This window comes from Cardiocondyla obscurior, linkage group LG02 (assembly GCF_019399895.1).
Source record: "Cardiocondyla obscurior isolate alpha-2009 linkage group LG02, Cobs3.1, whole genome shotgun sequence".
Lineage (NCBI taxonomy): Eukaryota > Metazoa > Arthropoda > Insecta > Hymenoptera > Formicidae > Cardiocondyla > Cardiocondyla obscurior.
This window is the reverse complement of record NC_091865.1, coordinates 11,898,936-11,924,529: the sequence shown is the minus strand read 5'-3', so window position 1 is coordinate 11,924,529 and position 25,594 is coordinate 11,898,936. Positions and strand designations below refer to the sequence as shown.

The window sequence follows — 25,594 nt, the reverse complement described above, 5'->3', positions numbered from 1 at the left end:
CTCGCGACCGGCCGCTGGCTTCTTCGCGCCCTTCCTCCTCTCTTCCGCTTCGTCCCTCTCGATCACACGCACTGTATCTCTCGTTTTCTCTCTCCCACAACACCCGGTCTCTGTCTGCGCCCCGCGACGAACTGCGTCGCGCGCCCGCGAGCAACAAGTACAGGTCCGTACAGCCAGAACGTAGCGGCAAGAAAGCGCGCCGAGAACGATGGGTCTAGGTAGACTGGCAACCCGCGGATTGGTTGACGGCACCACCGTTCGCACAATGGCGGATGCTCCTCCACCGTCGCGCACGCACGCTCTCATTTCGTGCTCGTTTGTGTGCGTGGACGCACATGCGTGCGAGGACCACGGGGCACGAAGAGGATGAGGAACAGAGCGACCAGCGACGACGATGACTCGTCACGACCCAGGAACATTCCTTTCGATTCTTATTTAACACGTAAATTACTTTATATTAATTATATTGCTCCATTTAACTAGAAAAACTATTTAATATGTCAACGGAGCTGGACATTAAATTCGACCGTCCTTAAAAACTTTTATATTATTACAACTGAAGTTTTTTGTCTCGCGAACTGCATGCAGTTCCTTTTTTGTTGACCGCCGCGGAAAAAGAAATCCCACAAAAAATATGCTCGTTCCAACGAGGGAATTGGTCGTAAAATGGCTCTTCGCTTTTTGCTTTAACTTCCCTACGGAATAATATATAAATATTAAATCGCCAACTTTTCCATTCTCTCGTTTTCTCTTTTCTCCCCCCTCCCCTTCTTTCTATTTTATTAATCAAGTGTGAAATCTGGTCCCAGTCTCGGCAATCGTCATCTCGACGAAACTTAATTCGATTTTCGGCGCAGCTCAAAGGCCAATAAAACGGCGGCAACAAACGTCACGATCGCATACCAATCGTCCTCCCCTTTATAATATATATTAATCGCGATCAATCACGAACGCGTGCTCCGACATTCGGAGCAGTTCAGAGCGGGCTTCACCTCCCCTTTCCCTTCTCGAGGTCCCGTTCGGCCGCGGGCCACCCGGAAGACTCTAACCGTGCGATCGATCTTGACATCGTGCTCGACTTCGTCAACGGTAAACTAATAATACGCAATAATTACATGAACGTGGAGGGAGAATTTTTTTTTTCATAGTAAATGTTGAAATTTAATTTTTACGTCCTACTGCAAAAGTATCTTCAAAAATATTACCTGCGAGATAACTTCTATTACTATATTACGCAGTAAACTTCATGAATGTGTGTAATTAAAATGTAAATCTGACGCATAATAATTCAAATAATTTTTTTAATTGTTACATTTGTTACAATTGTTACATTTTTTAATTGTTACAATTGGAGTATTCAGACTTTGAGGTTTTCGATTCGCACGCGGGTCAATTTTGTTTTTCACATTATTAATCACGAACTCCACGAAATTGACCTTTTGCATCTCTCAGCGATCTTTTTAAATCGAATCTCTCGTACGGAGAAAAATGACGTTTCGAATTTCTCGGGTTACGAGTCGACGACGAAATTAATCTGGCAGATTAATTGACTGGACGTTCTATTGATTACGTTGGTGAACGACGCTGTTAACGACGCAGTAAAAGTATGAAAATATTTTATGAGAAATTAATTTTTTTTTTCTTTTTCTTTTATCGAAATTTCTTTAGCTTTCTCACGAATGTTTAATTCATTGTGATTTTATTTTCAGAAGGAAAAAATAAAAGGAAAAGAAAAAAAGAAGAACGCAATTGCAGCTGTTGCAACGTCTCCTGGCTAGGCTAATTATATTGTAAATTGCAGTGGAAAATTGTAAGTCTTATCAAGAAGAAAAAAGTTTCGAACACTTCGTTTAATCATGTATTCTTATCGGAGTGGGTTTCAAGATATCGAGGAAAAAAATGATTCACCATTTCAAGCACGTGTCCTGCGTGCTTTTCTGTCTGGCCTCAAGTTCTCGAAGGTTATTTTTTGTGTAATATAATAATTTCTTAAATAAGACAGATATTTAATAATTGTCATTTTTGTCATCGATCCAGGATAAATCTCTAGTTAACGTACAAGAACAGAGGAAATATCTCAATCCATACCTTGATTCATGTGGTAAAAGTGACTTCGTTAAATTCTAATTAATTAAATAGAATTACAAAGTTCCCAATTATGGAATTTGTTATCTCTAATTTAATTTAAATTTATATTTAAACATTAATAATGCTATCCATTAAATTAATATAAATATTAATGTGTCGAGTCACTGATTAAATTAATCAGAATTATTTTTAATCAATTCGACCCAGGAAACTTTGTAATATATTAATTTATCGTGTACGTTAATTTTAATTATTTTTTTCTTACGTTCAACAAATAGTTTCGCTCGTATTAGAAAAATACCCTCCAAGTATATTTATAATTATTGATTAAGCAAATTTTTTTAAATGCAGTTAATTTTTGTCGAGTTTATTTTGCGTTAATTATATACAATCGTTATATTCGTAAGATCATAAGAGAGAAGACGCGTGTATGTATGTATGTACTAGCATTCGTTTCTTTCTGCTCACTCGTGGCGCTTGTATGTGACCGATCGGTTGTGGATCTTGAAACCCCGAAACAGAAGGCAGCGTCGCCGTCATCGTTCTACGGACGCGATTGTCGTAGACCATGCCGCACGTATTGCTAAGCGATTCAATTGCTGTGGAATTAGAAGGTAACATCTGAGCGTCGCGTAGTCTACTCCGCAAGTCCCACGCGAGGGGTCTAACCTTGCAGCACCGTAAACAAAACAGCGCGTGATCTAGCGTGGTCACCAGTCGACTTCGCAAATAGCATAAAAATGAACCATCGAACATCTTGCGTTAATCGTCTCGTTTTCTCTCTCATGTTGTAGCTCCTCGTTTTTTTAGTTTGCCCACGTACATATACGCGAGCATCAATTATGTAACAGATTACATTAGAGAGTGAACCATTTGCATGACACTAATTGATTATGTTTTTTACAGCTCAGGAGCCATGGCCACAACCGATTACCTTGTACCAGCCGTACGAGGTAGAGCAGATACTGCTACCCGACAACGCAAACTGCTTAGCGGTACAGGCCTTCCTCAAAATGTGCCAGCTCGATTTTCAGATCGAGCCGAGGAAGAATGCGGAATTTATGTCGCCATCCGGTCGTGTGCCCTTTATCAAATGTGGCACGAAGTTAATATCCGAGTTTGATGGTATTGTGGAACATATAAAAAGCAAAGGCACGAGTTTGTCTGAGGATCTAGATCCTGCCGGTAAGGTGGACATGAGAGCGTATCAGTCTCTTGTTAACAATGTATTTCTCAACGCCGAATTGTACATCTGCTGGGTGGATCCAACGATTTTAAACGGGCTTACAAAGAAGAGACACGGAAGCGTGTATCCTTGGCCACTTAATCACTACTTGAACTGGCAAAAGAGACGAGAGGTTATAAAAAAACTCAGTGTCCTTGGTTGGTACAAGAAATCTTTAGATGAAGTCTTTGACGATGTAAAGAAGTGTTGCATAGCGTTGTCCGAGAGACTGGCAGACGAGGAATTTTTTTTTGGGAAAATGTAAGTAGTTTTTGTAATTCTTTTTTTCAATTTTTTGTCGTAATTTACATGATTTATTAATATTTCCAAATTATAATCTTGTTCCATAAGTCCTACTGAAGTTGATGCCCTGGTATATGGTCACATTCACACTCTCATGTCACCCTGCTTTCCTTGCAATCAAGAAATCACCGCCACGATTTGTCAGTTTCCCAAGCTTATTCACCACATGTTTCGAATCAAACATCGCTACTTTAATTTTCAACTACAAAACGAAATTGCTGAAGATTTTAAATTAATTAAATCGTCGTCTAAAGATACTCTATGGGATGGCTTTCAATCGGAGGCTGAATCGCTTCCTTCTCTTTCCGAACATTCCTTTACGTTATCGCCAAATTAACGAAATATCCTAGTTTATTAAATAAATGTGATTTTGCAAATATATATCGGTTACAAGATATGGCATAAATTCTTTTTATATGGTTTTCATATATAGTAGGCCCAACGAGTTGGACGCCTTGGTTTTTGGTCACATATTCACGATACTCACTACGCCGTTAAGCACCGACAAGCTGGCTACAATCGTGAAGGACCATCCAAAGCTTGTGAATCACTGTAAACGCATCGAGATTAGGTATTTTCAGCGTACGAAGGATTAGATAGAACTTTACTCGGATTTCAGATACATCGAGTTGCGGTACACTGATTACGTTCATCGTAAATTAAAGTTCCTGTGTTTTGCCACCGACACGACTAAAGACGATCACATACAGCAAAATCTTTGTAACATTCAATAAATAAATGACTCCCGATTCAATGACGATCTGTAATTGAAAAGGGCAGTTATATATTTTCTTATCTTACCGCAGGATGGACGTATCTGAAATGCGAGTAATGTTGAAGCATGACATATGTAGTACACATTAATAATGTTTTAAGCTGTTGTTATAAACATGAGATATATATTAAAATGGATCATTCCATGATACTTAAATAGTCTTTTAAATGTGATGTAATACTGCACATAACATTTTTCAGCTTTTTTTCTCCTCGAGCTATAGACAGTCAGACTAATGAAACGCTGGAGTGCAAGAATTAAGCCAATGATCCAACCGTGCCGAAGATATCGAATTAAAAGAAAACACGGCGATCTTTGTCTAAACTAAATTCATACGTGATATCCCAATGTCGGGTAATGAAAACGTGCCGAGACATATATCGAAGCACGGTTTTAGCCACTGCCGATTAGGTACAAAATCTTTTCTTTTTATCAAATGCACCGCCGACTATGTCATATCAATGTTCAAGGTGATATTTATAATCGTTCTTATATATTTATATTATTTTATTAACGTATGTAATTAATGATGTAATGTATATTGTTAAGCATGGCGTTAGATAAAATATGTCATCGATGTTATACAGTAGATCAGGGAGAAACAATTTTCTAGTCAATATACCAACCTCCGTTTTTATGTCTGTTGTGTGCAGACATGGGAGAGGTAATTTTCAATGTATACATCGTGCATATATATGACTACATATAAAATTTGAATATAATTGTTTTCTCGTGTTAATATTTAAATAGGTTTCTTGTCTCCAGCGTTTCAGTTATCGCATCGTTGAAACGCAAATCAAAAGTAATATTTATGTTAGACCCTTCTCGTTTATTTTCATAATTTTACCGACATATCGGTCAGTTTATTTTTATAAAAAAGCATCGCAAATTTAATTTATTTTAATACAAAAAAAAGCACTTTATAATTGTAAAAAGAAAAACGTGAAAAGAAAATGTTTCAGGGTAACCGGTTATATATGATCCAAATTCACGATTAGCAATTAATTTGCTTTATTATTGTAATTAATTGTGTTTGTGCAAAATGTGAATGTAATCTTAACTATGATCAATATTGCAAGATGTAAAATTTCTGTAATCTTTTGTTAAATTATGCTGACTTTGTTCCTTTCGATATTGAATTCAGTTTAAGCTCTTTATATTATCGAATTATACACAGATTTATATTGTAGCACATATAATTATGTATAATTTTATGCTAATTATCCTGTTACATATTGCGAATTTGTATCCGTCTTTCTTTAAAATGATTTAAATTGTGATAGCAAAAGTTATAAAATTTTAATTTTTTATTGAAAAACATATTGGAAAACGTAGCGAAAATTAACAAGAAAAATTAACTTCAGATGTATTGTTAAAAAATAAATAAGCGGTTAGTTCCTATCATTACTTCGACTGACTTGATTCATCGGTACGGTCATCTTCCATCAATACCTCGATGTTTTTTTAATATTTCTTTAATTTTTTTATTTTATTTTATTTCATTACAGTAAAATGTAGCGTTTAAATTTCTCGGGCAGCACTAGATAAAAACAACACGCGGCAAATTTTAATTTTGTTTTAGTTCCCGAGAAATCTGAAAACGCGATGCCACCATCATCGAAGGAAATTTCAGTTACTGAGTTCGACCGTCACCGATAAATTAAAGTAGTGACGAAATTCAACTAAGTAACGCGAAGTCAGACATATTATATTAAACATTATATTATTTTTTTTTACATAAAATATCTCAATCACCTATATGAGCGCGTGATTAAATTACCGTTTTTGATTAATTGTAAATATTATTTATTTAATCATTAATGTATCATTAAATAATATCGGTCGTTACAAATTGTGAGAGCTTCACGCGCGTCATTTATATATATCGAGCAGCGCACCAGTTCAACGTGCATACAAAATAATGAAAATTAAGCACGTAGATACTTTCTCTCGTGGTACGAAGTGAGCTAAACCAGATAACCAATCTGCATTGAGGGAAAGTGCTAACAGGTAAATTCGATTCGATTTAACCCAATTTTTCAAAGACCGATACGTAATATAAATGTAAGCATAAAGAAAAAAAATTCATGTAATTAAAAGAAAAATTGTATTTAACAATTTTCTTCGTGTCTGAAGTGCAGAAAATGTTTTATATAATTTCTTTCTGCCCGTTTACGTCGAGCGTAATTTGTGCCTTGTCAACACACGATGACTGACCCGGGCACTTAGGATAATGGAACCATGTGAATTGCCACCTCGTTACGATATCCGACGATAAATGGGTGCTTTCCAGCTAAGAGGCACAGTGTCGACACAGTGTGCCTATGTGTTGCACAATGTCGATTTATAGTTAGAACACTTTTTGATTCTTTATTTTGCCATAATGATATTTAATTAGATAACTTATATTTTATTAGATTTTTGAATAAATAACTTTTTCAATTAAAAACATGGTAAAATAAAACATAAATAAGTGCAATAAAATGTAAATTTTTGGTACTTATGACACGATCGGTACGGTCATACTTAACTATTTAACTGTGTCTTGGAAGGAAAGCACTTGATCGTGTGCTGTGTTACACAGCATCGCCTGTGCATATTGCTGGAAAGCACTCAATGACGTCGCATTGCGCGGCTCGCGAATCGGCCGTTTCAGTCCTTTGCATCGCCGAGCGTATTTACAAAAGCGATGACGACGCGACGGGGCGTTTATAGTTTCTTACACGCTAACACGATGATTGCGAATTGGATGAATAAATTGCATCTGAATTACGCAAGCAAGCTAATGCAACGTTAATACCTCGGTGAGTTCTTACCTTAATTCGAATCATCGCGATTCAATCGCGACCACGAGCATTAAAGGATTGCGCGAGTTCTCTCGCAATTTCTCTACTTCTCTAAAAAGAAAAAAAAAAGAAAGAAAAAGAAAGGAAAAGGAAATCTTCGATTTATTCGCTGTCGAGATAAAAAAAAAAGAAAGAAAAAATCCCAGAGAAATGAGAACGTGATATAAACATTGTATTTTGAAAGTAATTGAATTGATTTATCTTATTTGTTAATTTATCTAATCATTTGTTCTCTTTTCCCTTTTTTTTTTACTTTTAGATACGACGGAAGGTTTATCCATCTTTTATCTCTAAGGAATTGCAAGTTTAAATATTGTAACAGAAAATGGCTGGCCATTGTATTAGATCTCACAATTCCTTGCCAGTCCATAATTATTATGACATCATAATAATTCTCTATAATTGGTATAAAATTTTTGTATAAAGTTTACAGAGGTAAGACAACGAAATAACACAGCGCATAAGTGAGTAGAGAATTTATTCGTATCTCGGAACGTCAATATATTGAGCATCTGTCACATCTGAGTGATACAATATAAATATCGAAATAAAAAATACACGTTTGAAGTTCCGAAACACCAGCGCGTCGCCGCGCAAAGCATTGAAAATCCAGGGAAACAAGAAAAAAAAAAACGCTTTGCGAGGGCCGCGCTCGGTTTCTTGAGCTGGGCGACTCGATTTTTCATACTGCACTCGTGCAAAGTGTCCGACAACAACACCTGTCGATCGCCAGAAAGCTGCGATCGGATAAATGAGCGTAAAATCGAATCGCCGACGGATGCACACTCGCGACTCGACGCGCGAGATGTGCGTGAAATGCTGATATATACGCGCCTTCGCTCTCCTCTCGGTACGCAACTCAAAGCACACGGAATCCTACGATGATAATCCAGGTAAAGAAACGTGTCGCGAAATAAAATTCCCATCGCTTCGCGGAAATAACACGAAGCGAGATTTCAGCGCCGGCGAGAATAATAAAGATTGCCTTCCTTTCAGAGAACACCATCGACGCGGATTGACATCCTTGAGCACGAGGTCTTTTCTCTTGTCAAGCAAATACTGCAAGTACGTGAATTGTGTTACGAGGAAATTATAAACGGAAAGCGGCGCGTGGAAATTTCGATCGGAGGTATCGATTTTGTTCCCTGGAAGGAAAGCAGCCGGAGTATCTCCTCGATCAGAAAGGAATTGAATTCTACGTGACGCAATCTCTGAAGTTATCGAAAGTGCCTTCGAAACTCTCAGACTTTTCGCTAAGATTTCGTAGAGTATTAAGTATAGAGTATTAAAAATAACTGGAATACACGTGCGTGTATATTTGAGCCTGCGCTCGGGGCTATTATAAGATCGAGAGTTGTAATTAACTTCTATACGTCCGGCGCATTTAATTTACTCACTCGCCTTGCTTTCGTTTCGCAACGCGAATGTTAATCTTATTGACTGTTCCGTCTTAATACGTGCCGGATATGTCCTACGCGACTTGCGTCGCCGCGCATTTCGCAATGCGACAAAGGCGAACTTGAGAAACGACCGTTCTGCGTCTATTTCGCGCACTAGATAAATACAATAATTTTTTTTTTTATCTTTTCTTTTTTTTTATCGCGTGTTTTCGCAATTCGGAGAGATGTTACTGTAATAATTGGTGCAGTTACGCAAACAGAGTTAAACTAAGTGCGACGATCGCGGGAAATTATTGCGGAAAAGCATGCTTCTTGCTTTTAGAAACGTTGCGCACGCAAAAGTAAAGGTATTCTTGAGTCGAGAATACCTTTTTATTTTTATACAATAGATAGAAACTAACGTTAGACAGTTTGATTGATCGCCAATTATGATAATCAAGGTATAACTTATTTAATCGAGTATCTATACAGACACTTGCACGGACGCGCATAAAAATAAAATGCAAATAACATGTAAATATCGGTTAAATCAGGAATTCTTAATTTAAAGGCGAATCTCCTGTAAATCTCGCTCGTCGAGAAATTCAGCGCCTTACATGCGTAATATGGAAATTTTTTTGTATTCTATTACACGCGTAAAACATAATAAATCGATTAACATTCTTTGACATAAAAGTAAAAGCGCTTTATTTTTAGGTAATGCTGAATAAATATTTATCTGGCATTCCAATCGTTACAAAAATTTTAATGGGCCTTTGATAAAAAAAGAAAAAATGCAGACTCTTCATTCAGGATTTTAGAAACAGAAGGAGAACTAGCGTTCCTCCGCTAATAAATCTTCGGCACGATCGCGAGCGTGACAATTGTTATTTTCGAATATGCAATCATCCTGGAAGAAGAATTATAGTTACTTCTGAAATCAGTAGCTATAACTTTAAGACCACCGGTGAATATGATTAATTTAATTGAATTTATAATTGACTCAATCAAATTTATCGTTAAAAATATCATAAAATTATGACTAATCCAGGAATAACTATACTTTCCTTTCAGGAAGTGGATCGCGATCGTGTCCAGAAAAGAGGAAAATGCCCATGTTTACGTGCGCGGAATCTAGAATATGTAAGTACTACGGTGCCGGAACTGTAATCAAAGGGATGCCAGCGAACTTTGGGTCTAGGAATTCGGGCATCGAGATGCATCCTGAGAGAAAAATATAAATACTTCTAAACCAAACCATAATTTTGTTATACTTTTTAATAATAAATACGATTAATTGGATTACATTTAAAATTGACTCAATTACATTTATCCTCAGAAATATCATAAAATTATGATTGGGTCCAGAAATATCTATATCTTTCTCTGAGTACAGGCTTGTCTCATGACGACACGCGGAGAAGCCAGCTCGCCTCCGTGCAATTTCAGTGAAAACCTGTCTGTGGATTGTGCAAGACCACTCGTCAACTCCGAGGGGAGACTTTGCAGAAGCATCCCGCGTGAGTGAAGTCATCTTCTCGGCATAATTTATGACTCACGTGCCCGTCCGATCGCGCTCCTTTCGCACTTTTTGTGCCGCTCGCAAGGTCGATCCTGTGAAAACGTTATACGCTTCCTGCGAAGACTAGGAGACACGCGAACCCAAATTGGTGTCAGACATTGTCTTCTCCTCTCGTCGAGATCGGAGTGATTTTTCCTCCGATTACGGAAACACTTTTATGCTAGGAATTATTATAATGTCATGGTGGTTACCGACCGTCATGGAATTATAAGTCCAAATGCTATAGCAGATAATGGACTAGCCGTAGCATTTGATAATAATTATTGTTTTTGATTCCCAAAACTGTTGCAAGAAAATTAGGTTGCACAAAAGAGGCGTTCCCATTACATTTAGAATAATTGGCCGCGTTTAGCGACAAAGAGCAGCTTTGCAATTTCCAGCAGATGTTCACTGAACAATGGTTGTATGTAATTAAAATACGTGTGATACTTAATTGATCGTAGCATTTTATCACATTATTTCACGATGGTCTACAACTCCCGTGACATTATATTACAATTGTTCGTACAAAATCTTCTCTGTGAGAAGATCTCGCTTCGAAGACGACCGATGGTTTGCACTGAGAAAAAAATCTAATTACCTTTGAACCCGGCCATAATTTTATAATATTTCTAAGGACGATGTTCGGCTCGGTCACATTTGTCGTTAGAAAAATCATAAAAGTATAGCTGGGTCCAAAAGTGACTAAATTTTGTTTTCTCGGTGTGATTCTTTTCAGTCCCGGACGTCGATGACGACTTTATGATTATATTGTACGACAAAAGAAAAATATTCTCTGGTCCCGCGTGCATCTCGACGTGCTGGCAAATCGTGCCAAGGACACAATTGAAGTATTACGCCGTCTGCTGACGAGCGTAATGGAGCCTTGGCCCGATCTTTGGGCTCATTAATTCGCGCGCGATTTTTCTCACGGCTCCTAAGAGAAACCTGGTCACCACTGCTCCGTCGCTTGCCCAATCGAAATTGATCGAGAGAAACGTTCTTCTCTTTCTCCCGCCCTTAAAAAAAGAAAAAAAAAGGAAGAAAAAATTCCTCACGGAATTCGATAAATTCCAGATAATCCCTTAAAAAATTCATTAGAACGTTGCAGATAATTTTTGTCCTAAAGATTGTAAAATGCTGGAGAAGCGAAGAAGCGGCGCGAAAAGATGACATTAGGCTAGATTGGCTAGAATATAATAATATGTACGCAAATAAGAAATACAATACGTCTTTTTTTTTAAGGAGATAGGATCGATTATTTGAATTTTTATTTAAAAAATTTGCGCAAACTAGACGGTCAATTAATTCAAAATTGTAATGTGTCGTCACCGATATTCTGCATAATTATAAACAAATTTTATAATTACGTAGACATTTTTTTTTTCTCGATTGTATCTCCTTAAGCGCGCTTATAGGAACGCTCCCAAACGAAGTAAAATATAAAACTAATTAAACTTAATTAATGTGAGCGTTATCGGCGTGGACGGGACAGCGAGATTACGAATGACGCAACGGTTCTCCAACTGCAGGACTGCGAAAAGAGAGGCGTCGGTGAAACACACATCCGTAAACAATATTTAACAAAAGCAACTGAAAAAAAGCGCTCGCACCTAGGAATTGAAAATCAAAACGCATTCGTCTAACAATCGTAGTAGGAAATTCGTGAAGGATCTTATCGCCGCCAAGTAATCTCTCTATCTCGTCCAGCCGGGAATATCGGTCGACTCTTGGCCGGTCGCCTCCGGCACATCGCTTCCTCTCACATTTCGGCCCGAAAGTTTCCTCGCAGCCGCGCCTCGGGTATATGGCACCGGGACCGGAAGTATAGTACGATACTTCCGCAGGATAAAAAGTGAAAAGAACCGCGATAACGAGAACGCGCCCGGGCGAGGGAAGGCATGGCCGGTATCGGACGCAATCAGCGTCCGCGCTACCGCGGCATATTATCCAGACGGTGACTAGATAATATTCGGGGGAGGTACGAGGCGGAGGGAGGTCTCCGGGGCACTCCCCGCTCGTCGTGACACATTTTACCTCGCATCTCGCAAGCTCACGATTGGCGCAATCGCGCGCGACGCGCAATAATCGTCGGCGGGACGTCTACCCCCCTAATTAACGCAAACCGCGCATTTCCGCACGCACGTTCTGCGAGCGGAATCCGTCCGCGCGTATGCGGACCCACGCCGAGAGGAAAGCGCAGTTACTTCTGAACCAGTCACAATCGTGTGATATTTCTAACGATAAATGTGATCGTGCCAATTAAAGAATAATCGAAGAGGATCGTAACTGTTAGAATTATTATAAAATTATAGTTAGGTCCGAAAGTAATTATATTTTCTCTCAGTGAGCGTAGGCTTATTTTTTGCCAAGCAAAACCGATCGGAACGAGCGGGCTGCGCTAAGATTAACGAGACGATTGCGAGACCCTTCGAATGGAATGTATAATAATTCCGAAGGTACTCCGATGCTAAACGGCGTCCCGGTGAAACATCGAAAAGAAATATTGTCTCTAGATTCTTCTCTTAATTGGGAGAAAGCGCGTGATATCCGATACATCCTGTTAGATATCTACTTTGACCTGATTTACGCCACAGATCGGATGTCGCCGATGAGTGCGCGTGTAACCGCACGAGAGGCCGCCGATTACACGAAAGAACCCCTCGGGAACGACGTCGAGAGATCCTCCTACACTAAAAGAAAAGTATAGTTACTTCCGAACCCAGTCACAATTTTATATTTTTTTATTTTTTTTTTAAGCAAGTTTAATCTTTAAGATTATTTTGCTATTTTATGATATTTCTAACGACAAACACGATTGAGTCAATTATAAATACAATAATCGAGTTTATCACATTTACCGGTAGAAGCATCCATATAATTATAGTTGGGCCTGAAGTAACTGTAATAATTTTCTATCGGTGCGCGCTACACTGTAAAAAATCTTGCCCTGTATTCTTCTAGCGCACTTCTTCGCGATGCGATCTGTCCAGTTCCGCCCGGCAAGTCGTCCCGAACAAGGAAATGCTGCCGAAAATGATGGAATAATTAGGACAAACGTGCGGGCGATAAACGCGAGTCATGGTTTCGAAACAGTTTAGCACCGGGGCACAGAAAAGAAAAGACGAAAAAAAAATACCGGCGGTCAACGAGGAATTGCAGAGCCATTTGTCTTGCGTGGGAGACATTTTTTCCTTAAAAAAATTAAAAAAAAAAAAAAAAAAAGAAAATAAAACAAAATAAACGGTATTTTATAAAATTAATTCTACTTTAACAAAAATATTTTCTTTGGAATTCAGAGAGATATAAAAGATAGATACAAAATAGTTTTTTTTTTCGCCCTCCGGGGAGCCCTCCCAGAGAGGGAGTTATCACTTCCGCTCGACCTCTGCGAAAACCGAGCTCACGGCCGGGCGTACTTCGTGTAAAAATTTCAGCAGCGAGATCTCTGTGCCGCTTCGCGGTGTGCAATTTCTCACTGTGTCCTCCCGCGCGTGTAGTACGTGTGTATGTATGCCACTCACTCGCACTTGAACCGAATGCAGGCGCGTGGCTGTGCGTGTGTACGAGGTCGTCAGTGAAGCGCTACCGTGTCAGCCGGTACTTTAACCGGCACTCGAGTCGCATTAAGACGGTAACGATCGCATCACTTGGTTCGCCAGGGTCAAGCGTAGAACTCTCGCCGTCCTCAGCCCCGCTGGTTATCTCTTGCACTTACTCTTACCGTCGAGCAGCTTCTTCCAGAGGTCGAACTGCTCGCTATACTTCACCATGTGTATGCTTATGCCGCGCTGGATGTTGCAGGGGGTGTACTGTATCCGCTTGTTCAGGAACTCGTTCGCGTGGGACCGCTTGATACCGAGCCTGTGCGCGACGATGCCGGTGGTGAACACGTCCTCGAGCTTCAGGTACGTCTGGTCCAGAGCGGCGTCGTACAAGCGGCGCACCGTGTCGCTCGACAGCAGGTACGCCGGTCCGGTGGTGAAGTCCGGGAATATGGACTGCTGGAACTGCGCCTGCGACACGTAGTACTTGCTCTTACGGTTGCGAATCGGCTTCCACTTTCTTGCCAGCCGGCCGAATATCACGTTGCGGTCCTTCGCGTGCTTGTACACGAACGCCAGCAGCCGCGGCACGTTGATGAACATGTCGTCGTCGGTTTTGAGCAGGTACTTCACCTTGGGGCAGTAGGTGTCCACCCACTCCAGCGTCGAGATGGTCTTGAGCGTGAGGTTGGAGTACGAGTCGAGGAAACGGCCCCGTATCATGTCGTTGTACATGTTCTGCTCCTTGTGCAGAATCGCCTCCACCCTTGGATCGTTGGTGGTACCGAGCATGAATAGCACGCTCATGTCGCTGCGCTGGCCGAAGTGCCCCCAGGTCTGTCGGATCGCCGTTCGCGCCTCGAGGTGAGTCGGCGCGGACATGACGATCACCACCAGGTCCATGTCTTTGCCGTGGTTGGGACAGCGCTCGGGAATCGACACGGTGTGCCCGGCTTCGTAGATAGCAAGCGCCGAATCGTTGCGCACAATAATAGGCGCTGACCTGGTCACATTGATAACCTTTGCCGTTTGCAGCTTCTCGCCCTGTTTCAAACTAACCAGCGTGCTCACGGAAGACGACGAGGATAGGGACTGCGCGCTGGAGGACGTCGACAGTGTCGTGAAAACCAGGGAGTTATTACTAGCGTTGTGCGCTGCGTATGCGTTCAGAGACACTCCATCCGAGCTGGAGTTCTTCGAGCTGAGGTTCACATGCGCATGAAGGCCATCTTGATATGTAGAGTAACCTGGAATACGTTTAACTCTGGATAATTATCAATTTAAACTAGAAAATAAAATAAAATAAACCAGCATCGAGCGGTGTACTTCTAGCTCGTTACCGACTTCTTCAAAGCAAGTATGATTTTTTTAAAAATAAATCGGCAGTCTTAATAATCTTTCAAAGTGCTTACTGGCGTTTCGTGGCGAGTTGTACTGGCGAACATCGTACACGGTGGTACGGTAGTACGCGTAAAAGGTCAGGCCGATCAGCGCGAGGATCAGGGTCTGCAGAAAACGACTCCTGAGATGCAGATAGTGGAACATGACGAATGTTTGATCGAGTCACTGGTCACTCTCTTCTGCGGGATGTTCGCGGCGCGAGGGCTATATCATCGTGTGCGTCGCGCGGCGGACGACCTGGCGGCCGTCGTCGCTCCCTCATGGACTCCACCGCGGATCGGAGCACCGCTACGTGCCGTCGTGCGACAGATTATTTCCATACTGCGCGCTGGGCCCCACTCGCCGTTCCCTCGTTTCTTCGGATGGGGGGAGAAGGCCGCGGTCGAAACCTGGATCCGTAGCGCCCCGCTTCCACGAAGACTTTTCTCGCCTGTCGCATCACACGGCACCGAGCTGCTCCGAAGACGCACCTCAGTACCTCTCACCACCCAGCAGTCCCGACACCTCCGCTGCCTCTGCAAACGAAGGACGAGAAATGGAAACGCGAACTTGTGTCGCCAGCGGACGTCGCGACGAGCCCCCGCCGTTGCCGACGGGAGCCGTCTGTTGACGCGTCACCATTAACAGATGGTGCTACCTGTAGGTAGTGTTATGTTAGATGGGTTATACCGAACATCGAGCATGGTTCGTCGATCGTCGTTGATTGAATTAATTTATTTTTTAATTAATCGTTACTTTTCGTAGATTTAATAACGCTACTTACGGCTGGTTTCGGAATAATCGATATGTCAAAGTCGATCAAAATATGGACTCTTTGGTTGATTTTTCATGTGTGTCTTGTTGGAAATACAATTGGTTCGACAGGTGACAGGTCGCAGGTATACAATCAATGTCTAGCATCGTGTCGCATTAGCCACTGCGAAGATGGTAATGACAATTCTTTTTTAATTTAATTTTTTATTTACTTTAATTTAATTTTTAACGAATGTGATGTATGTTGTAGAAACGAGGTTTAAAGAAACACCAGCTCTATCTTTAATCTTGTTACACTGGTCTTGCAAGGAAGACTGCAGTTATATTTGTACGTGGAAGACTGTTGACTACTTTGTATCTCATGGTTTGAAAATACCACAGTTTCATGGAAGAGTAAGTAAAATAGTTCAATACTTATATTAATTTTATAATTGATTATGTATTATTTATTTATTCTTATTTTAATTATTAAATAAATAAAATTAATTAATTAAATAAAATAATTATTCTTATTTTTACAGTGGCCATTTATTCGTCTATTTGGATGTCAAGAGCCTGCCTCAGTTTTATTTTCTATATTAAATTTTTATGCACATTGGATCATGTATCAGAAATTTAAAAAGAACATAGACCGATTCAATCCTATGTTTTACATTTGGACATATTTTAGCATTGTAAGTTTAATATTAATATTAATTTACATACTTATGATATATAAATGTATTAAAATAATTTGTTTATATATATATATATAATTTTTTTTTATGATTATGAACAATTTTTAAGAATAATACTTGCTTAAAAGGTTCAACTTTACTATAGATATGTCTAAATGGATGGTTTTGGTCTACTGTATTCCATTCACGGGATTGGCCATTTACAGAAGCTATGGACTATTCTTGTGCATTTAGTATGGTACTTACCCTCTTATACTGTATACTTTTAAGGTAAAAGACAATAAACTTTGTCTCATTTACATACAATTAACAAAAAACGAAAAATCTTATATAAATTCAAAATCTTTATTGGTTTTTTTAATTTAATCATTTAATGATCATATATATATATGATAAAATCATTAAATTAATCATTTAATAGATGTAATTATTTTTTAGGATAACGAACAAAAACAGTAAAGCATTTTTTATAATAACTTGTGGATACGTAAGCATTTTGTGTACGCATTTATCACATTTATGGTCAGGCAGAATTAATTACGGTTATAATATGACGCTTAATGTAGCGATAGGTAATTTTTACAATTTTTGCATTTTTTTGCAGGAAAATATATATTATAAAATTAAAGTATTTATGATTCTAGGAATAACGACTGTCGTGATAACGATGCTGTGGTGGTATTTTAACCGTACACAGTTGCCTTACTTGTACTTAATTGCTTGTTTTGATGTATTAACTATTCTCGTAACTATGCTCGAGTTAGCAGATTTTCCTCCTATTTTTTGGATATTTGATGCCCATTCATTATGGCACGCCAGTACAGTACCTTTAACAATATTATTATATAGGTAATTATGCATGCATAGATGTACGCTGGAAAGCAGATATGACGTTTGCTGCGCCGACGGCAGCTAGCGAACGTAACTTTAGAGTCGTGTGCGTCGAGTTTCACATGTACCGCGCCGGCCGGATTGCCGAAGACCGATTTTTATCCGTTCTCTCATTCCTTGCCTTTGCTGCCTAGGATTACGTATATTGTTTAGATATTTAATATATTTAAGTATATTTTAATAATTACGTCCTAATTCGTATTTTACAGGTTTATGATCGCAGATTGCCATTATCTAAAAATGTATTACAATAAATCATTTCTAGATATTGATCATCATATGCAATAATTTTTTTTCTTAATGTATAATATTGGTCTGAGCCTGTATAAATATTCGAGGTAAGTTAAGAAAACCATTTACATTTTTTTGTGTTTATTTCTGTAATAATAAAATATTTTAGTTTAGAAATAAAGGTTAAAAAAAAATAATACGATACTTTTACCCATAATTTTAGAATAAAAATTTATTTCGTTAATAATAAAATGTAAATATATATCGAATTTATCAGTTACAAACGAATATAAAATTTATCGCATATAACATTACAAAAAAAATTTTATATACATATATAAATATAAATTATATATATAATATTACTAAATCTTAATAAAAAAGTTCTATAATTATGCATATATAGATTTTTTTCATTTTTAGGGCAGTATAACAAACATTGGCATGAGAGATCATAACATCATTAATGCAGTATAGTTTTAACAATCTTAAATAAAAATATGACCAATATTGTATTTATGAGAAATTTTTCATTTTTAAATTCTACGTATAATGCATTGAAATTTTTATCGTGCGAGGTGGAATGATTTCTTTCTCTTACGAAATTATAATAAACATTTATAAATATCAATAGAAAAAACATTTAAAAAAAATAATTGATACGTATATATGTTAATGTACATAATCGATTCAATTTCAATATAATATTAGAACAAAGAACAATTATAGTTCAAATTTAATTCATCTCCCTTCTATCACGTCAATGTTATTTGATGTGTATATAATGAATAAAAATATCAATAACTACGTACTTTCTACTAGATATAAAATGGCTTATTATACAATATAAGTAGCGATCGTAGAACAATGAGACACGTGCTGTTTAAAAAGCCGAGAATCTCTTTCGTTTTCTTGTTCTTCACTGTAAGTACTTATTTTTAAGTACTTATCATAACAATTTGTTTTTATATTTTAACGTTTTACGTTTTAATTTAACGATTATGGAGATCCTAAAGTTAAGATTAAATTTCGACAAGTATAACAATGTAAAAAAAAGAGAATTTAAAGTATTACTAAAACTTTTTGTTAAATAAGTCATTTATGACAAAATAATTTTTAGGCATTCGAGATGTAGTCTCGACCTAATTTAACTATTTCTTTGATACTTATTTATGTGATTCGTACAAACGATAATTTATTATTTATTGTCTAATTCAAACATTTTACTTTGTACAGTAGATAAGACCGATGACTGTAGGATCCCCTTAATGTTTGAATAATGCTTCATTTTCAGGATTATCGTCTCTATGCTTTTCAAGATTTCCAGATAAAGTCGGATCCGGACGCCGTCTCTTAAAGAAGCCGAGTTTTCTTAATATTAATGTAAGTAGAATGAATAACAGCATGCCAGCTACTGCAGCTACTATATAAATCCATATTGGTACGGGTTCTGCTTCTTGCTGATCCAATAGATCTGGATAAGCAATTGTCTCAGCCTGTATAGCAACGTGAAATAACAGTTTACTAATTTTCATTGCAAAAACTTTTAAAATTTTCTATATTTTTTATATGAAGTATACGTACAATTGCATAATCATCCTTCAAGTTCTCTTGTTGTATCACAATACTCGAAGGTATTACTATTCTAGCGTTGGAACCTATTTTAACCATGTCTACTTTGGGATAGTCTTCAACTAAAGTAGAATTCCAAAGTCTGAAAATAATTTCTTTAAATATTACAAGATGCTCCGCAATAATTTTGAAAAATATATTAATTAATAAATTACAATTTAATATGACACAGTTAATAATTAATTTTACATTTATATTATTACCTTGCTTTAACAGTTATAATGGCTTCCTGTTTTCTTTGTAAATTATATATATAACATACAACGTCAAAACACTTTGCTGTACCAGCTTTGCAATTCTGTAATGTAAGATTTTTCTATCAATGTTCAGTGAAATTTTATTTTTGCATTTGATTTGAGAGTATACTGATAGTTCTGTATATTTGAGTTCAGTTAAAAAAACTTATTATTATAAGTAATAATTTACCATTGCAACGACACGATGCCGATGTCCATCTTTATCCGTAATTGTTCGTGTATTTACAACTTTTTCTGTATCTCGCGTTATTCTTACATGATTGGTATGGTTGTATGAAACTGTTGATGGAGAAGTCGAAAATTGCATAATGTTACTGATATCGTCCAAATTGGCATTATCTTCCAGTTTTAATGGATTAACTACATGTCCCGGTGGCAATATACATTCACCATCCCCTACACGTAAATAATTAAATATTCACTAAATAAAATTTATAATATACTTTGCAGTAAAATTTAAGAATTTAGATTATCATTTAATTTTAATTCTCAAATTTTACATCTTTTATTCGTTTTTTTTTTTTTGCACATTGTACGATATATTAAGGGAGGATAAAAATGTTTCATATTACCTTGAACAGTTGGGATTTCTTCCATGTAAAGTAGCCACTTGCCGTGTGTTTTGTCGTTCGCGACCTCGTAAGGCCATGAAATACGTATTTCTACAGTACTAACTTTCCATGGGCCTTCATTAAACACTTCATAAATATGCGACACCTTCGGCCCTACTTCATTCAAGTATTTTATCGCAGATTCTCCGACTACGGGACCACCATAAAACGCCCATTGAGTTTTTGCGCTTCTATAAATTTACGAGAAAAGAATGTGAAAATATTACGTAACATGAACATTAAATAATGATAAGATATTAAAATAATAAAATATAACTTTAAATTAATTAAAATTATTAAAATAATTAAAATAATAAAATAATAAAATAACACTTACCCTTTAATCGAAAGTTCGGCGCGTTTTAATACTGTAGCTTGCAACACAGTAGGTTGCTTTTCTTTTACTTCTTTTGATGTAGAATTCGCAAAAATCGTGAAACTTAACTGCGATTCATTATCTTCGAGACCTTTGGGATCAAATCTTACTTGTATATCCATTGCCTTGTCTTTTTTAAATGGATTGCCAATAGAACACGATATTATAGTAGCATTGAACAAATTGCAGATCACGGAGTCGTTGCTCTTACTACCAATGTAGTTCAAACTTTGTGAATGAACGATAAACAGTTGAGCTTCATACGCAGACTCGCCAACGTTTGTCACATTCACTTCTACCACTATCTCTTCTTTCTCGCCCAGAAGTAACTCGTAAAAGTCCGGTTTTACTGAGGAAGCTAATTTAACGATGTTATTATGTGAAAATTTTAAATTAAAATGAAATACTTACCTGATAAATTCAATTTAGCCTTCACTTGCAAATCACTTTCGCAAATATCATTATTTCCACAATCTTTCTGAAAGACAGCTTCAAATATGCGTGCGGCTTCTTGTTGATTGAGTATCGGATAATTCTTCATATCGGGTAAAGGAGCACCTTCAAACGGCATGACTGGTTCTTCTTGTATCAGCGAGTAATTAAGACGGAATTTAATGGGAGTTTGGATATCGCGTGTGTTCTCCTGTTAAATTCATAAGATCTATATATTGTCAAGAAAAACATGAACAAATTATAAAAAAAAAAAAATAAGACGATAAAAGTATTTAATATTTGTAGTTAAATGTTATAAAAATTAATACATGACTATCAAAAATATAACGACAGAAGAAAAGTAAAATAAAATTTACCTTCAAATAAACAGTTTCCTTTTCACAGTGTGTTAACTTTGAACTATTCAGAGTCACCGTTCGATTAATGTAATGAAGACGTGAATTACCGTTGATACCGAACCAAACTCTTGAGAATTTCTTAGTTCCGGCATAAGTTTCCGCTTCGATGTAATAATTCAATTTGAGATTTTGCATAGAATCTTTTGCTAAAGAGAGCGATTCCGTTTTACAGCAAGCCTCAAATGTGAAACATGTATAATTCGAGTTTGGATCAGCCAAACATCCAATTCTGTTGGGATCAATGGGTTCTATTGTATCTTGATACTGCTCATTCTTTTTTGCATAGCGTATATAAGTGGAAATATCGATTATTTTTTTCGAACGGAGAAGTACAACGGCATCGTTCTCGTACGCCCCGATCAAGAGATCCGAATAACCATTCTGATCCATGTCAATTCCGCCGCTTAACGAATAGCCAAATGTTTTTAGTGGTGTAGGCATATCTTCAGCATGAATAATCTGTGAACAATAACATTAAAAAATGACAAATCGCATAAATCAAATACTAAAATATATAAATAAAATAAAATAAAATAAAATAAAATAAAATACTAAAAACTTCTTACTTGTGATGGTGTTTTAATTATGCCATTTTTGGAACCTAAATAAATGTAAACTGTTCCTTTTCCCTCGTACGGAGCTCCAATTGCAATATCTTCGTATCCATCCTTATTTAAATCACCCAAATTCGTCAATGCAAATCCGAACCTATCAATTTGTTTAAATTATAATATATTTAATATTCATCCAAGTATTTAAAAAAATATATATAATTAAAAATATGCTAAACCTTGATTCTTCACGACCAACGAGCTTAACAAATGCACATTTATCACTATCTCTAACAGTTCTACATATATCTAATGCTGTGTAAATATAGACAGCTCCACCTTCTGCTTTGTTGAAATAAAACGGTGCGGCCACAATCAAATCAGTTACCCTATAATATAAAAATATTAAAGTATATAAATAATGATCTTAAAACAAACGTTAATAAAATCTGTTAAATAATATCCTACTTGTCTCCATTTATATCCGCCGATGTGATTTCGTATCCATAGCTAGAGGCAAATTGTTCGCCGTCTAGAATAAGAGCGACATCCATATCTGGTTTAAAATCACGCCTGGTAAACAAAATTACTTGGCCTGTGCCATTAGAACGAGGCGCTCCCGCCGCATAAGCCAAATCCTTGCCAAAGAAGTTTCCAACGGCTACGGACATTCCTATAACACGTAAAAAATGTTAAAGAGAATTAAATAAAAAATCAACATAGTAAAATCTTAATTAAAAAAATAAAATAATAATAATATAACAAATTTGAATGCAGAATAAATCGATTTTCAGGCAATAATTAATAAGTAAGATATTTGTCACATTTTAAATTAAAGCATTAAAGCTTACTAAAATATAAAATTATTTTTAATAAAAATACCTACCAAGATAACTATATTTGTTAACGGGTGAAAAGTCTTGCATCGGTGCATTGTAAACTGTATTATCCCTACTCAAAAATTCATCAGAAACGGTGAATAAGTAAAGAGTTCCTCTCCAAGTATGTGGTCCCGGAGTACCGATCACTACACGATCTTCAGCAGTTAATAAACCGCTAATACCAGCTTGACAGTAGCCGAATTGCTCGTGAGCTCTAAAAAATTGAATTTTAAAAAGAAATTGATTATTAGTTGTTAAATTTATGAAACACTAGGAACGTGAGTAGCTTTTTTATATTACTTGTTAGTAGGTTTTCCAGAGCACGGCTTTTTCAAATCGTCGTACTTTAAATCCTGAGATAATATGTAACATTGGCCTTGACCCCATTGGGAATCGCTTGTTTTAACGATATGGCGATGCGCGCATACCTGAATTAATAAAATTAATTAATATTTTATGCGATATGGTACTAATGAATTTAAAACTGTTTACATACACCTTTTTTTACTTACCATAACTTTGCCTCCTACTCCTTGACTACGTACAGTAACGCCTAACCATTGATTATTTTTTATTTCATCATTCCCTGGTGGCACTAGCTCATCAGACTCCAAATCTGAAAAAAAAACAAGACTTTTAACAAGTATAAGATTATAAATAATTTACATTTTATAAACATTATAAATATTTTATATATATATATATAACGTTCGATTTTATGAATTAAATTATTAATTTAATTTAATTTAAATTGCAAGAGTATTTAAAACTTAATAACAAATAAATAAATAATTAAAAGATAGGAAAACGTAATATAAAACTATTTTGTATGTTTGTAATTGTGTGGTACACTGAGAGATAAATGCAAATAAATAAGTTATAATTTTTTAAGATAAATAACAAATTATTATTCTTGAATTTATTACATCATTTAGTGATCATGCTTCAATATAAATCTCAATAAAGAAAACACTGCAAATAAATTTGCAAAAAATAATGTTAGTAAAAACGGAAGTGTCAGTCAGCATTCATGTAACATAACAATGCTGTAAAAAATATAAATTGCTATCATTAATTAGTGTTATTAGTCTTAAGAAACAATTCATCTATAATTTATTTCGAAAGCTTTAATGCTTTAATTACAAGCTTTAATGCAACAGAATTAACATATGTGTAAGAGATAATAAGGATTATTTTTTTTTTAACCACGCATGCTTTCTCGTATTTTTAATATATAATATTTCTTTTCTATTCAGAAAAGATTTATGCAATTTATATGGCAACCTCTGGCTAAAAGTCTTCAAACTCTTCATTCAATTCATTCTGCAAAGACTCTGCTGAAATTCATTATGCACTTACTTGAACCGTACGATTCGTTTTCATGTGGTCTGTTTAGACCATCATCCACTGGTTTACCGAACCATGATTTAACAAAAAAGCATCTTATTACATATACATAATATAAAATTAATTATCAAATAATATATAAATAGATGAAATCAAATATAGATTAATCCACTATTAAATGTGTTTAATACAAAGGGCATGGAGAATGCATGGAGAATGCATCTTATTACATATACATAATATAAAATTAATTATCAAATAATATATAAATAGATAAAATCAAATATAGATTTATCCACTATTAAATGTGTTTAATACAAAGGGCATGGAAAATGTGCTTAACTCAATTTTAACATTCCAACACTGAACAGAATCTGATAAAGTGTAGTGATAATTCAATTTGTACAGTGATATAAAAAGAAAGTTGTTATAACTGCATAATAGTATTACAAATCTATAACTTTTAAAGTTATTACATTAATACAACTAACAAAATTAGAAAAATATGCCAAACATACTCAGCCGGCCGTCTGTAATAACTTGAGTGCAATCCCTTGTATATGTGCTTAATGGGCATTGCCACAATGCTCCCGACCTGTTTGTACCCGGTTGTCGATTTTGATCCAAGGGTGCGCCGACCAGCATCCTGTAAAAAAGAAAAAAAAATTAAACGTTCTTAAAATACAAGTCTTGTAAAAAAAAGAAAAGAAAAAAATGAGTCTGATAATAATAAAAACAAATAAAAAAATCGGACATACCAGCTCGTCAGCTTCGGAAACGAGTGATTCTCCACCTCTATGTGTTCGGCGACGGAGTAACCGAAATAGGAGCCTTGCAGACCTCTTTTGATAACAGGTATCCGCGGCTCGAGATTGAAAGCGTGTGTGACGCACACACTCAAAGCTATCCACAGTAACGTTCTCGTTCCCATCGTTCGTGCTTCTATTTCAATACTACGGTTATCGTAGAACTAAGCTGGTCGACCAGACCCCTTTCGAATCGTCCTCTGATCCTTCCGAGCTTTCTGCGCGGCCCTACACTATCGTGCGTCACGTTTCTTCGTCATCACCGTCGGTGCTGCGAGCCGCGAGTCGCGAACTGGAAGCCAAGCCAAGCCACAAGTGCTCCTTTGCTCCGTACTCTTACTACATTTTTGAAAATACACTACCCAACCCACCCATCCACCCACGCGTCGAGGCGTACCTTCACAGGGAACCGCACAGTTCAGGCTGCCCTTTCATACGCGGCACTCCGCGGCGGCGTTCCGCCATTCATTTCGGTATTGGTTAAAAATTGAAGCGCGCCATTGGATTAAAAAACTCAACCAACAGCGGCGCTGTGCTTGGTCGGCGCGCTAGAGAAATTACGCGTCGACCAACCACAGCGTTTCACTAGATACAGGTACACGATGAT

At 36.8% G+C, this 25,594-nt stretch overlaps 4 protein-coding genes across 11 annotated transcripts; 2 read left to right on the top strand and 2 right to left on the bottom strand.

Annotated features, from left to right (window-relative positions):
• The first annotated feature begins 13 nt into the window (after window positions 1-13).
• Window positions 14-8,984, top strand: LOC139112126 (metaxin-2). 3 transcript variants are annotated; one of them, XM_070672953.1, is made up of 7 exons: window positions 14-1,604; window positions 1,710-1,961; window positions 2,995-3,574; window positions 4,050-4,187; window positions 4,592-7,195; window positions 7,497-8,130; window positions 8,234-8,984. In XM_070672953.1, exons 3-5 carry the CDS (start codon window positions 3,102-3,104, stop codon window positions 4,650-4,652), a joined length of 672 nt encoding a protein of 223 aa, XP_070529054.1. In that variant the 5' UTR covers window positions 14-1,604; window positions 1,710-1,961; window positions 2,995-3,101; the 3' UTR covers window positions 4,653-7,195; window positions 7,497-8,130; window positions 8,234-8,984. The 3 variants fall into 3 exon arrangements, with proteins under 3 accessions (XP_070529054.1, XP_070529050.1, XP_070529045.1); XM_070672949.1 differs by lacking the exons at window positions 14-1,604; window positions 1,710-1,961 and adding an exon at window positions 2,408-2,702 and having other exon boundaries at window positions 4,053-4,187; XM_070672944.1 differs by lacking the exons at window positions 14-1,604; window positions 1,710-1,961 and adding an exon at window positions 2,438-2,702.
• On the bottom strand, window positions 7,699-15,636 carry LOC139112100 (beta-1,3-galactosyltransferase 5). 2 transcript variants are annotated; one of them, XR_011547319.1, is made up of 3 exons: window positions 15,135-15,636; window positions 13,039-14,969; window positions 7,699-12,870 (listed from the first exon to the last, which is right to left on the bottom strand). XR_011547319.1 is itself a non-coding variant. In XM_070672888.1 (2 exons), the coding sequence occupies exons 1-2, from the start codon at window positions 15,265-15,267 to the stop codon at window positions 13,879-13,881; spliced, it is 1,224 nt and encodes a 407-aa protein (XP_070528989.1). In that variant the 5' UTR covers window positions 15,268-15,636; the 3' UTR covers window positions 7,699-13,878. The 2 variants fall into 2 exon arrangements, 1 of the variants encoding a protein (XP_070528989.1); XM_070672888.1 differs by having other exon boundaries at window positions 7,699-14,969.
• Pgap3 (Per1-like protein PGAP3) lies at window positions 15,631-18,238 on the top strand. 5 transcript variants are annotated; one of them, XR_011547320.1, is made up of 9 exons: window positions 15,631-15,766; window positions 15,868-16,050; window positions 16,127-16,269; window positions 16,398-16,550; window positions 16,699-16,823; window positions 16,992-17,125; window positions 17,198-17,402; window positions 17,654-17,782; window positions 18,099-18,238. XR_011547320.1 is itself a non-coding variant. In XM_070672927.1 (8 exons), exons 1-8 carry the CDS (start codon window positions 15,751-15,753, stop codon window positions 17,730-17,732), a joined length of 1,038 nt encoding a protein of 345 aa, XP_070529028.1. In that variant the 5' UTR covers window positions 15,631-15,750; the 3' UTR covers window positions 17,733-17,876. The 5 variants fall into 5 exon arrangements, 1 of the variants encoding a protein (XP_070529028.1); XR_011547326.1 differs by having other exon boundaries at window positions 15,664-15,762; XR_011547321.1 differs by having other exon boundaries at window positions 15,754-15,807.
• Window positions 17,881-25,359, bottom strand: Mew (multiple edematous wings). The gene is made up of 16 exons (XM_070672662.1): window positions 24,940-25,359; window positions 24,700-24,827; window positions 23,347-23,450; window positions 23,135-23,262; window positions 22,840-23,048; window positions 22,422-22,626; window positions 22,193-22,342; window positions 21,969-22,110; window positions 21,361-21,861; window positions 20,963-21,194; window positions 20,513-20,909; window positions 20,137-20,366; window positions 19,734-19,960; window positions 19,511-19,605; window positions 19,260-19,389; window positions 17,881-19,171 (listed from the first exon to the last, which is right to left on the bottom strand). Exons 1-16 carry the CDS (start codon window positions 25,110-25,112, stop codon window positions 18,941-18,943), a joined length of 3,282 nt encoding a protein of 1,093 aa, XP_070528763.1. The 5' UTR covers window positions 25,113-25,359; the 3' UTR covers window positions 17,881-18,940.
• Window positions 25,360-25,594: the final 235 nt, after the last annotated feature.